Here is a 13,842-nt window from a genome sequence, read left to right as displayed (position 1 = left end):
GCTCTCAATTCTAAAACTTTTCTGACAAGTTTTAAAGATAATGGAGATTAGATAGCTATTAAGAATGATTTCAAATATAAAATATTTGAGATTGTTGGAATTGGAAAAAAGACTTTATCAAACTTAGAATGGGTTTTTAAAAATGTTTTAAAATTTTTCAGGAAACCGAAACATGTACACTATTTGATGATGCTAAATTGTTTTCAAAATGAATGAATGTGTTTAATACATTCACAAAGAACATTCTGTTCAAAATGACTAAATGCAAATTAATTGGACTTTTAACATTAGAAAATGAATGTCAATGAGCAGATATTTTAAGAGAAGTGGTTTTGCAAAATGAAGTATCAATCATTTTTAGCTAAGTTCTCCACTAGAGGGCAAAAAGAGCATTTCAACCGAATACATGCCTTAATGACAGGCTGGAATTTGAAACTGGGCATGTTTCTGGTTATCTAATTGCCAGTCTTAAAGTATACTTAATTTAATCATAAAATAGTTGACTTTTAATTTTTTTTCCAGGAAACTGAGAACAATCAATTTCTTATTCATATTTCTCTTTTTGGCTTAATCTTAGTAGCAAGAACACCTGCCCCGAGCTCATGTGTTGTCTGGCATTGGACATGTAGTATCCAGCTGAAATTTTTCATTGTAACATTTTTAAATAAAATCATTTAAGAAATTAGGAATTTGATAATTAGAAAGAGATGTATTGTTGCACATAGGCAGGATAACATTTTTAGTGAAGAAAAGTATACTTTGAGAAACATGATTTTTAAAGCTCTTGTAAAATAACATGCTGGCCTTTGGAATGTACTGACTATGCTTGTATTTTATGGACACAGAGAAAATAAACTGCCATCCATTTGCACCTTGTTACGATGGAGGCACTAAGGGATAATGAGCTCTCTGTATTTCACCACACACATCTGCCACCTGTCCCTTTTCCTTCGTGTGATATTTTAAATCAGGTTCCTTAAAAGCAGAGCCTGAGACAGGGGTTCAGATATTGGTGATTTGTTGAGGGAAGGTTCTTCAGAAAAGCTTCCTGTAAAGAAAGGAGTGGATTCAAATTGAGAGGGGCAAAGAGCTGAGCAAATGTGGCTTCAGTTCAAGGCCAGTCTTGGCTTAATTCATAGGGAGAAGGTTCTAGAGAATAAGTTGCAAAGTTATCCACAATTTATGCAAATGAGCTACCCTTTCATGCCCTTTACCAGTCAGACATTGACTGTGGGCAGTAGGATGGGAGAGAGTCAAGTCACTCAGGGTTAGGACAATAGTCTCAGCTGAGCAAATGCGCAGTAGGAGAAGGCAGCTGTGACTCATGCATTATTAAGCCTGAAATAGAATGAAAACCTGGATAGAAGCATTTTATCTTTGCAAATTGAGTTTTAAAAATATATATTTTGCCTACCTTTGAACAAAATTGCTTGTCTAACCTTCTTGAAAAGCTATTTGTTTTTTTAAAAAAAGTTTCTTTAGGTTGCATCACATGAAATTGCCATTATTCAATCATTTTTTACCTACACAAATATCAATTTTATCAGTTTCATATAGTTCAACCTAATTGTCTCATTGCCTTAATGTGTTTTATGATCCTTTTACGTATCCCATGCAACAAAATCTATTTTCACCATGTAATATTTGCATAGCCAAGGAGTCTCTTATTTTGAAACTTCAGGGCAAAATTTTTCTGTATTGCTTTATCTTGCCTAATGTGACCACTGTTTTATTCCTTTCACCAGAATATGAGCATAAAATTCTTTCAGATTGCTAAATTTGTTGAAGTTTGTCGATGTGTGACTAATGAAAGCACAACTCAGACATTTAACTTACAGCCATCAAGTAATGATACCCATTCGCCTTCATATAAGCCATATGTTCCATACGTTCTGTGAATCAAATGGAAATCTCTTTTGGGGAACAAGGATATGACTGTGAGGTTGAGCCCTTCTTCAGGTTTTATAAAAATATTTATCTAGCCACCATTAGACATCAAACACTTTCTTAGCTTTATTAAGGCATTCAAATGAAGTGTAAGACCACAACTTGCTTTCAAAGCATTAGAAGTCCAACACTGGAAAATCTTAATACTTTGAGGCTCTATTTTTAGGAATATATGTTTATGATAGTCATATTTTCTGGTTCATTGATTTTATTATCAGTATATAATATCTTTTTTCTGTCCCTTATAGCATTTCTTCTTGAATTCCACTTTTAAGATAATAAAATTACTATTGAAGTTGTAGTTTGGTTCATATTGGAGAGACAAATCTTTTTCCTGCTTTGATTTTCAAATTTGTATAACTTTTATTTGTGTGTATGTCTCTTGTCCAGATATTTTCTGATCTTGATTTTTTTTATCTTGAGAGATTTCTCTTCATACCTGAGATTATCTCATTACATAACCTTAATTCTGCCATATTTTCACATTTTTCATAACTTATCTGTTATTTCTGCTTTTCAGGTTTTTATTGGAAAAGTGTAATTTACTTTTAATTTAATTTACTAGTTTTAATTTACTAGTTTAAAATGTATTCAACCTTGTTTTGTTGTTTTACTTTACTAGTTTTAATTTACTAGTTTAAAATGTATTCAACCTTGTTTTGTTGTTGATGGTCCTTAACTTAAGGTCTGTATTCGTATTTATATGCCTGTATCAATATCTGTATCTTCTTTTAGTAAGACAAGTCCATTTGGTCCCTTCCATTGCCTCCCATCATATGGATAGTGTTTAATTCTAGGTGTTTATTTCTGGCATATTATGGATATAGTTTCTCTCTTTCTTTTTCATAGTAATTCATGGTTTGTTTTGTTTTGTTTTTATGGCAACAGCACACTTAATCAGATTGCTTTATTACCGTTTCTTCCCATATTTCCTGTAGCATCCTCCTGCATGTCTTTTTCTTTTTCTTTAAGTCCTTGACCCAAGAAAGTTTTTAAGATAGGTTTTTATTTAGCAAATATTCCAAGGCCTTGAATGCCTGAGAATATATTTTAATGATCCCATATTTGAATGACCTTTTAACAGTTTATAAAATCCCAGGTGATATTGTAGGCAAATTTGGCAGTATTAGGAGCATTTTTCTTCTAATTCTCAAAAGATCTCACTCTGGGATGGCTGAAACTGACTGATGGTGCAGAGTTTTTTTTTTTTTTTTTTTTTTTTTTTTTTTAAGGGCTTCTTAGCATCAGTAAATACCTCACTTATTTTATCGTTTGAAGTTTGAATATAAAACCATCGTATCTATTAGTTTGTGGTTCTAGCAAGAACATAGCTGGAAGTAAAAGAAGACAGATTCTTCAGAAGAAAGATTTTAGACTTCATCAGGTGGCTCAGGAATGGCCACAATCTAAGACCAAGTTAGAGTGCCTGGCAGGACCATACAGCTAGACCACGTAGGGCAAGGAGTGGAGGTGGAAGGAAAACACTGGGTGTACTGACAGTTTGAAGGCATTATATATAAAAGAGATGGTAAAAGAGTTAGGAAAAGCTTACATAATTTTAAAGTGTGGTTTGAAACAATGCATAGGAAGGTGTGGGAATGGAGGAATGTGGCCCAATGCCAAGAAGATGGGGCTGGCAGGCACCATGTAGAAAGAAGCCCTTCTGTGACCTGTTGACATACAGTCCTTAGCTCATCTGCCTGCCAACCAACCACATACCCTTTCCTTCCTCATCCAACTCTCAGCCCCCACATCCTTAGTGATGCTCTTGGGGGTGTACTGTTAGAGGAGAGTGGAATGGGATCTGGTAGGGTGTCTAAAGTGAGAGGGGATGGCTTGACCCTATCACAGTCATACCTCTTTCTTTTCTTAAATACTCTTCCAAATCCTTGCAATACATCAATTGACATCTGCTGATATCACACCTGGGACCTGGGATACATTTCCTGCAACTTAGAGGTAACTAGTGGCAAATTAGGAAGACCTTGGATGGGAATAAGGCAGGGACAGGATTCCAAAAATATTTATGAAGTCGAGAGTATTAATACATAGCTGTTTATATTTGATTTTATGTTACACTGGAATAAAAGGTACAATACGCCTTATAATCTATAGAAGACAAAAAATGGAGACAGAAAAATATTCCACCAATATTTTATTTTGTGAAGAAATAGACATTTCATTTATGATTGTACTAGACTGGTATGATATTGAAAACAATTGAAAATGATGTTTTGCCTGTGGTGCTAAGTAACGAAGTGTTCTCTTAAAGGATAGACAAAAAGAACAACAAATATGCTTCCTTGTCAATTCCAATTTCAACTTCTGGGATTTGTTTTGAGACCTAAAATGGTGTTGGAATACACGTTTTACTCTGTTTTCATTATAATCTGGGAGCTGTGCACTGAAAAAACTGAATGGTGTAGTTAATCCCCTTAGGGAAGTGGTTTTCTAGTTGAGAAAGAAACAAGTCTAGGTGAAAAATGTAAGTCAACAATAGGATGTGGTATTTGTTTTTAAACAGGCTGGATATATAATAATGGACAGACAAAAATTCCCTTACACTGCTGTCTAGAAAGTGGTGTTTGGAAGAAGAAATTCTAACATGCCCTAAATCTTTATCTCTTGGGATGGAGGAGGAAAGGCCAAGAATAAAAATAGTATAATTTGAGAGGTTTCAGCCATATTTCAGATCTATTACAAAGATCAGGACAGAAAATTCCTATGTTGTCTTATTAGTATTCTTAGAATTGAGACTCCAATATAACAATATTAATGGCCAACATTCAGCAGTGAATGTTTGGTAGGCTTATGAAACAATTACCATGCATTTCAATAGAATATATCAACTAACATTATTATCAAGTGAACATATAATAACCAAGGGAATACACAAAAGAATGTTGTGAACTTAATACTTTGTAACAGTTCATACAAGGAATAAATGAGCAGAACTAAGAACCGACATTAAGGATTCCGGTTAAGGTTGGGGAGTTCATTTTACCATCCCCATCGGCATAACTTCTACCTCAGCTATGGCTCGGTGCAGGAGATGCCATAAAGAAGACCTCTATTTCTGAGATAGCATCATTTATTAATCAGTAGATTTTTTGCTTAAGCATCATGGAACCAATGAATTATCCAAGTAAAAGAGGAACTGAAACTCATCTATTTAGGGCCCAGACTTTAAAGATGAAAAAACTAAAGCCCAGACACAAAGTGATTTTCCCCACATCACAAAGGGAATTAATTAGATAGACAAACTTGGGAACCTTTGGGCATCACCACAAATAGATGCTCTACTTTTAAATTCTAAAAATAAATATTTAAATCCTAAAAATAAATATTAATAAATGTTGTAATATATTTTTTATATTTGGCCTAATACAACTTAAATCTTTAAGACATATAGCCAATTCTTTTTCTGATATGAGAGGCATATTTCTAACTATCATAGAGAGGAGCTTTCTCCACGTAGCAAGTATTATGAACTGGTCTCAATAAAGAAAAAACTCAGAGCATTGCCTATGTTTTATTCCATGGTATAGAACTGTGAGCAGTAAAACCAATCAACTAGTGTTTGGTGAACAACTGCTAGGATATGATGAGACCTATTCTCAAGCAGCTTGCGGTCTTTTGGGGAAATGAGGAAAACATATATATATATATATGTATGTTTATTTACTTTTACTTTAAGTTTGGGGGTCCATGTGCAGGTTTGTTACATAGGTAAACGTATTTTAAGGAGATTTGTCATACAGATTATTTCCTCAGCCAGGTATTAAGCCTAGTATTCTTTAGTTGTTTCTCTTGCCTGTCTCCATCCTCCCACCCTCCACCTTCTGATAGGCCTTAGTGTCTGTTCCCCTTCATGTGTCCATGTGCCCTTATCATTTAGCTCCCACTTACAAGTGAGAACATGCAGTATTTGGTTGTCTGTTTCTGTGTTAGCTCACTAAGGACGATGTGGCCAACAATCACATGATAAAAAGCCCAGCATCCTTAGAGAACTGCAAATCAAAACCACAATGAGATGCCATCTCACACTAGTCAGAATGGGTATTAGTAAAACGTCAAAAAATAATAGATGCTGGCAAGGCTGTGGAGAAAAAGAAACACTTATACATTGTTGGTGGGAGTGCAAATTAGTTCAACCATGTGGAAGACAGTGTGGAGATTCCTCAAAGACCTAGAGGCAGAAATACCTTTAGACCCAGCAACCTCATTACTGGGTATATACTCAAAGGAATATAAATCATTCTATTATAAAGACGCATGCATGTGTATGTCCACTGCAGCACTATTTACAATAGCAAAGATGTGGAATTAACCCAAATGCCCATCAATGATAGACTGGATGAAGAAAATTTGGTACATATACACCATGGAATACTACGCAGTCATAACAAGGAATGAGATCATGTACTTTGCAGGAAAACTCATATTTAACAGTGTTCATTCATTTAATAAGCATTTTCAAGGGCTTACAGATGACACTGAAGTGAAGTTGATGCGTACAAATTCCTCGCAGTAATTCTCTATCCTCCATTTCTGACATCGCTCTCTCACTCATTTTATCCATCCACTAGAATTTTCTCCCTGTTTTTCAATCATCCCAATTGTGAGTAATTTCCTCTCAGCAACTAATTCCGTATGCACTCATCATGCTTCTTATTCCTATGAGGTAGCATCCCTGAAATTTCAGCCTCTGGGAAAAAAATATGCCTTCATCCTTTTAGTTTAGGCTAGATTCATCTATTATGACCCCTGATAAGACTCAGTACTTTTACTTCCTAACACATTATTTTGTGTTTGTACCTATATATTACTGATTATATAATTACTATCTGTCTCTCCTGCTAGACTGTAGTCTTCAAGGCAGGTGACAATGTCTGTTCACTGATTGTGACATCCCTAACATCTAGCCAAGTGCCTGACCTATTAGCAGGTACTTAATAATCAGATATGTGGTAAATGATCTAACTATACAACTCCAATGTATCAGAATTGATCAGGATATTTTGAGTATAGCTAATTTTAGTTGTAAATAGATAAATATTTGAAACAAATTCATTTCATCAATTCATACAAAGATACTGGCAATGGCTTTACTATTCAACCTGTGGTAGCATCAGCACCAGCTGACAGCCTGTCAGAAATGCAGAATCTCAGGCCCCTCTCCACACCTACCCTGCTGGAATCTGAAATTTACAAGATTTCCTGGGTTCCTGTAGCACACTCTGATATGCTGTAAATCAGGGATTAAAAACACAAATACTTTATTGGGCTAGGCATATCTCCAAAGTGAATGAAACAAATATATAATGTATATAATGATAATAAATATAACCTATAACATATTATCATGATATGTATATAATCATGATTATGTACATAATCACGATAATAGGTAACCCCTGACCTTTGGCCTCCTCATAGGAGTGGTAGGGACTGTATTTACTTGGAGATCTTTAGCTTCATCTAAAAGGCATAAGCTACTGTCCAGAGTCACATAACTGCAAGGTTAGTGTTGGAAGATCTTTGAACAGTTCAAGAGAAACCAGAAATACAAGCCTGCATGTATAATTTGTGGACTTAGACACTGATAACTAAATTCAATTCTTTTTAAAGCAAGAGAAATATGAGGATCAAATAGAACTCACCTGTGTGAAAACTCTACTTGAAGGATCTTCAGTTTTCAAAATCTCATACAAAGAAGGATATCTTTTAGGCATTCAGTTAATACTTCCTAAGGCTTCACTAATTCAGAATTCTTTAATTTTACAAGTCAGGAAACTGTTTCTTTTCTTTAGCCATCTAATTCTTCCTTTCTCTTATTAATTTATTTATTCAATACTCATTCAGTGTCTACTCTGTGCTGGTTGGGTCCTATGCTAAGTACAGAACAACTAACAATAAGTTAGTTTTAGTTAGTTATAATCTATGACTTCCAATGGCATCTAGTCTCGTAATGACAACATTATACTTATGAAACAGATTTGATGTGGGTATTGCTACAATAATTTGTAATGTCTGCTCTTGAGGGATAGTATTGAGAAGGTTATGCTCGATCTTAGTAGTTCACAAATCTAAGTGGAGAGACAGAAGCAGAAGGTACAGATGACTGAAGACAAATGGTGTGAAGGAGGTTGACAAGAGGATGTAGTTGAACATAAAAGCAATCCCAAAGAAGTGAATTCTGGATGGAATGTATGGCACCCGTGGTGATTTTAAAATGTTAAGACTTCCTGTAACACTCCCTCAGCTTCATAATTTCTGGCACTACAGAAAACATACTTTATCTCCACTCAAGAAGGGAGAACTGTTTCACAAAAGCTAACACTCTGAATTCCATTTCTTGTGTACATTAAAGACTTAATTGACTGATTTAACCACATTTTGCATATTTTTTTCTAGTTGTTACATTCTCATTTCTTCAGTTGGTCTGAGGGGATTTTGTCTCTTTGGGGGTGTGGTTTATATTTCCTCGAGAGAGGCAATGATATTTTTGAGAAAGCCCCATACTGGTAACAAACTCTTCACAAGGCTTTATGTTAGTTTGGTGGCAGCTGTGACCAAAAGTGTAATAAAAATCAACTGAACGTTTTATTCAAATGTGTTTTTCCAACAGTGGTGAGTGAACAAAGGTTGAGTTAATCTGTTATACAATATCTAGGACAGGATTTTCTATCCAGGATAAAAGTATGCTTTGTCTCATTTCACTTGAACTTCCCATTTCATTCATCTTTCCATGTTGAATAATGCTCTGATGCTAACATTAGTAACTTTTTAGTTAGCTTTTTCTTTGAGGCAACATAATCGTTTGTTTTCCATGGCGTTTACCATCAAGTATGCCATCTTGGATGACTCTCTGCCCTGTAATATTCATCTACTCTCTGCATGGCAAGCCATTCACCTACGTAGAACTAGTTTTTGTTTGTTTGTTTGTTTTTTATGTGGAGTGTTGCTCTGTTACCCAGGTTGGGGTGCAGTGGCACGATCTTGGCTCACTGCAACCTCCGTCTCCCGGGTTCAAGCAATTCTCCTGCTTCAGCCTCCTGAGTAGCTGGGATTACAGACACACACCACCATGCCCAGCTAATTTTTGTATTTTTAGTGGAGACACAGTTTTACCATGTTGGCCAGGCTGGTCTCAAACTTCTGATCTTTTGATACACCTGCCTAGGCCTCCCAAAGTGTTGGGGTTACAGGTGTGAGCCACCACGCCCAACCAGAACTTGTTTTAATGCTTAGTTTCACTGTTTCCATTCTGACTGGCAAAATTTTCAAACTATGTGTTATTGTCCTCCCCATTTGACATCTCTAGTCCTCATGCATTACAAAGTCTCTGCATTCGGCAGAGGTTTTAGCATTCAACATTTCTCTCTGTTCCCAGTTTTTCTTTCTTAATCAGCAAAATAGCAGGATATCTACCCTCTGCTTCTTTGTTCATCCTAGAAAGTAGGAAGGCTAGAGTTACCCAGAAAACTTGAGTCTATTGTATTTTTTGAGATGATATTTTTAATAAATTCTTCTTTTTTTTCTTCTCTCCCTCCCTCCCTCCCTCCCTTCCTTCCTTCTCTCCCTCGCTCCCTCCCTCCCCTCTCCACTTTCCTGCCCTGCTGTCATATCTGTCATGCATTATTTAAATATCTTCCAATCCACGTATTTTCATATTTTGCACATCAGCCACAGTGACTTTTTTTAAAATGAGAAATCTGACCACATGACCACGCATGTCCCCAACTTAAAGTACTTGAATGACTTCTCACTGCCTAAGAAAATTAAGCTCAGACTCCTCATCTGACATATAAGCTCCATTATACTGTGTCTCTTGTGTGACCTTTCATAGCTATATCAGCCACCCCTGAGATTCTCCTGGTCTCTGAATGGGACCCCCTTGACTTTAGTGCCTGGCTTTTCCCTTTGCTAAATGTCATATTCCATTCCCTTCCCCTGTCTCTCTGTCTTCCCACTTCTTTTTCCGCATATCTTCCCATGGGCATATTGCCACATCACACTTGCTTAGAGAGCACAGTCTCTGCACACTCTCAGGCTAGATTCCAGCATGGGTGTTCCACTTACTAGTTTTGGGCCTTGAACAAGTTATCCTACCGCTCAGTGCTTTCATTTCCTCATCTGTGAAACAGGGTATTACTAGCTCACCTTACCAGGTTGTTGTGAAAACTAAACGAACAAACCATATAAAGAATTTATTGTATGAGTATGTAATAAATTATTATGACTAAATCCATAACTCTTCACAACACATTAATATCACATTTTTAGTCAGCTTAAGAATATTAAAAAGGCAAACCTTTTGTGATGAAAGATCATAAACAGAAGAAAGCATTCCAAAGCTAAATATAAATGATTTGAGGATTACCAATTAACTAGGATCGGTCATTTTCTGTTCTCTTTCATTGATTAGGATAATCAACACATAGTTTTTGAAATTCAAGATTAAAATAAAATGGATTAAAATTACTGAATACCTGTATTGGAAAGGAAGAATGGAATATAACAGTAGGCATCACATAATTACTCAATTGCTTTTCTAATCTCAGTTAAATGCTTTATTGGGATATTACCAAGATTTTAAAATTTCAAGATGATTCTTCTTTTCTGTTTTAGGAGATTAGGAGGTTGGACATTTGACATTGTACAAACTCCGATGATTCATATAGATATTGTACTACTTAACCTAGGTATACCAATGATTGTGCTATTTCCAGGATAAATCACTTGGGTTTGAAGTTTGAAGCAGTACCTAGAGTCTGATCCTGAGTCATACTTAGGATCTCAGGAGACTCTGATGAACAGGAAAAAGTAGGTGCTTCCAGCTGCTGTCTGGAATGCTATTTAGATTTCTAGTTGGCTCTAGGGCCAGATCATGCTTCTATTTAAAGCAATGGTCTCAGGCAGCTAGAAGGAGTCCTGTTGCTATGATACCCAAAGGATTTTATAGTTGGGAATACAATGTAAGGGCTTGGATTTGGTGAAGCTATAACTTTAAACAAAAACTGGTTCCATTCTTGAATATCTGTTGGAACGAAGGCAAATCTGAGGAAATGTCAGGTGGAGACCTCCTTGCCCTCCCTAGCAGCCACGGTTAGAGTCTTCCCCAGGGCAGCCTAAATTACTGGCCTCCTCCAAATTGCTCTAGGGGATTAAGAGCTGGTCTCTGTCCATAGACTTTTTGCGCCAAGCAAGACCCTGTTGAAAGTGAAAGGGGTCCAATCATTTCAACAACCCTGGTTTGCCCAGAATGATGGCAGAAATAAGAAATGTTACTGTCAAACTGGATCTGTGGTTATTCTAAAGCTGGAGTTAGGATAAATGGTTAATACCAAAAAAGGGTAAAGAGATTTCATTACAAATGTTTGCTCTCCCCTTCTCTTTGTGTGTGTCTCTTAGTTTGTTTCTCTCTTTCTTGCATATCGATGACTTTCTTCTATCTTATGAAGTTTACATTAGCTCTCAGAAGACCTATGCAGTAATAAAAATTCCCACATAAAAAAAGAACTTCTCTTCTGTTAAAAGTGTCACTATGATATAAATTACATTATAATAACATCACCTGGTGAGATTGCAATGTTTATGAAGTTCGTGTGTATTGAGATTATTAATAGTCACAATAAAGCACAATAGTTTACATTTCCAGTAAGTACTGTCTATAGATGCATCTACATTTACTGTGGGTCTGAACATGATTTGTTGCTGTTGCTTTGGAGCTTTTCAACTAGAGGCCTATATGTGAGGGGTGAAACATAAATTTAACTTTGTTTCCTCTCTGTGAAATCTGTTAGTGCATTTTGACAGTTCCTTCATTAGATACATAATTAATGAGGGCCTATGCTATATGCTAAGCCCTGTTAGAGTTGATGTGTGACACAAAAATAAATAAGATGTGGTCTTATACTGAAAGTACTCACTCTCTGTCAAAATATCTTCCTTTGTCTTTTAGTGACAATTGAATCTTAATGTTTATACTTGGTAGAGTCCACTGTTATCTGCAATAAAATATTTATGTCATTGTCAATCTATTTAAATGAAATTTTAACTTTTTTTATTTTTTTTATCACTTCTACTCCTGATCATATCCTGGGCATCTTTTCTGTGAAGCTGAGTCATCCAATGGCGGCTATTCCTGAACATGAAGCTCTTGATTCCAAAGAGGTAAATGTAAGATAGGACTGGACATCTAGTTCTCCATTTCTGTGTGATTGTAGAAATAAACCAATCTAATTTTTTTAATGTTAACAAAATTGTGCTTTTATACAAAAGGAAAGAATTGTTACTAACTGTTCCACTCTGTCGGTCAGAAGGATTTGATAGTGAAATAAGTAAATTCTTGCTGACTCTCAATGTAGAAGGTAGCACTAGAGTTCCCTGTGTGTGATACCTGGACAGACCAACAAACCAACACCTACCTCGAGTGCCTGTCTTTGTGATCCCCTTTTTGGGTTAATATGTGAAATCACTGTTGTCTTCTTTCTCTAGAGGGTAATGGATGTCCTATAATCCATATGGTGTGTTTTCAGGATCAGACTCACACTATCTCATGATATCTCAGTTTCAGTTCATAGGAAGATGAGTGCTAGGCTTACTGAGCACCACCAACCCCACCTTCCCCAAGTGAATTTTATATATGGCATGCAGCTTTTAGACAAAGGCATATCAGCTCAATCGTAGCCTCTACATTTCATGTAAATGTTTATCTATTTTAATGTTTTGAGCTGATAAGTAAAAAGTAAGTTCAAACAACTTTCTTTAAAAAAAAAAAAAAAAGAGCTATACCATAGAAACAAAGGCAAAAATTCTGTAAAGACATGTTTTCTTCATGGTTTGCTTTTGTATTTATCAAGAGCAAGAATAACTGAAGGTGTTTTCTTCTTCTACACCCTCTCAGATAAAGTGGAAAATGGGAGAAAAAAAGTGATTTTAAAAAACTTGTCTCTGAGAAGGGACTGAGTGAGCTCACATATTCATTTAAAATACCCTTACAAAAGAAGCATGCTTAATTTTGCAGCCTCTAAGTTTAGGAAGAAACAAGCATAACATAAAAGAGAAGTAAGAATAATAAAATTCCACGTATAATTTGAATTTTCTTTTCCAAGCCATATTTTCCACAATTTAAGGCATATTATCTACTTTTCCTAAATTGGCATCCCTATTTCTGCAAATTTAAAAAGCTCTGTCATAATATAAGACTGATGTGGCTTTTGGCTGTAACATTAGTCATTAAAATATAAAGTTGTGTTATGAATAGGTATGCATTTATATCATTGACCGCATCTCTGGTTACTTTTTAAGATAATATTGTAAAAATAGGATTATTGGTTTTCTGAATATAAACATATGGAAGACTCTCAACACATGTAGCCAAATTGCTGTTCTGGAAAATTGTAGTAATTTACCCTATGAGGAGTGTGTTCTAAAAATATCTGCCTCCATGCAGTCTTGGCAGCATTGAGAATTACTATAATTCCCAATCTATTGAGAGGTTACTATATGTTACAAACAGTGTTATGCACTTTGTTTTACTTTATTTTCATAAAACATTCTTAAGTTAAGCACTATTATTATCTTTTTTAGAGATGAGGAAACTAAAGCTGCAGGAACTTAATCTATTGCCTAAAGTCAAATAGCTACAAAGTGTCTCCACAATCAGAAATTGAATCCAAATCTGACAGCCTGCAGTCTGTGCTTCTTGGGCGCTCTATTATTTTCTGTCTAGTGTCTAAATTAATCTAAATTAGGATTTTTAATTTAGATAAATATATTTATCCAAATTTCTCTATTTTTAATTTATATTTCAATCTATATGATCTAATTCTTTCTCTTTTAAAATCACCTTTTAAAATACTTGCCAAATTAAAAGGGAAAGTTACT

The 13,842-nt window shown here is 35.4% G+C and overlaps 1 protein-coding gene across 15 annotated transcripts in view; it reads left to right on the top strand.

Moving 5' to 3' along the window:
• MLI (muscular LMNA interacting protein) overlaps window positions 1-13,842 on the top strand; it is a 258,152-nt gene that overhangs the window by 236,760 nt on the left and 7,550 nt on the right. For all 15 annotated transcript variants that reach the window (XM_071096935.1, XM_011756781.3, XM_011756788.3 and 12 more), the window contains one exon: window positions 12,073-12,126. In XM_071096935.1, the coding sequence (XP_070953036.1) occupies window positions 12,073-12,126 (54 nt within the window). The remainder of the gene's footprint in view (window positions 1-12,072; window positions 12,127-13,842) is intronic.

Source organism: Macaca nemestrina, chromosome 5 (genome assembly GCF_043159975.1).
Source record: "Macaca nemestrina isolate mMacNem1 chromosome 5, mMacNem.hap1, whole genome shotgun sequence".
Lineage (NCBI taxonomy): Eukaryota > Metazoa > Chordata > Mammalia > Primates > Cercopithecidae > Macaca > Macaca nemestrina.
Note: the sequence above shows the minus strand (reverse complement) of the source record. Positions and strands in the feature narration are given on the sequence as shown.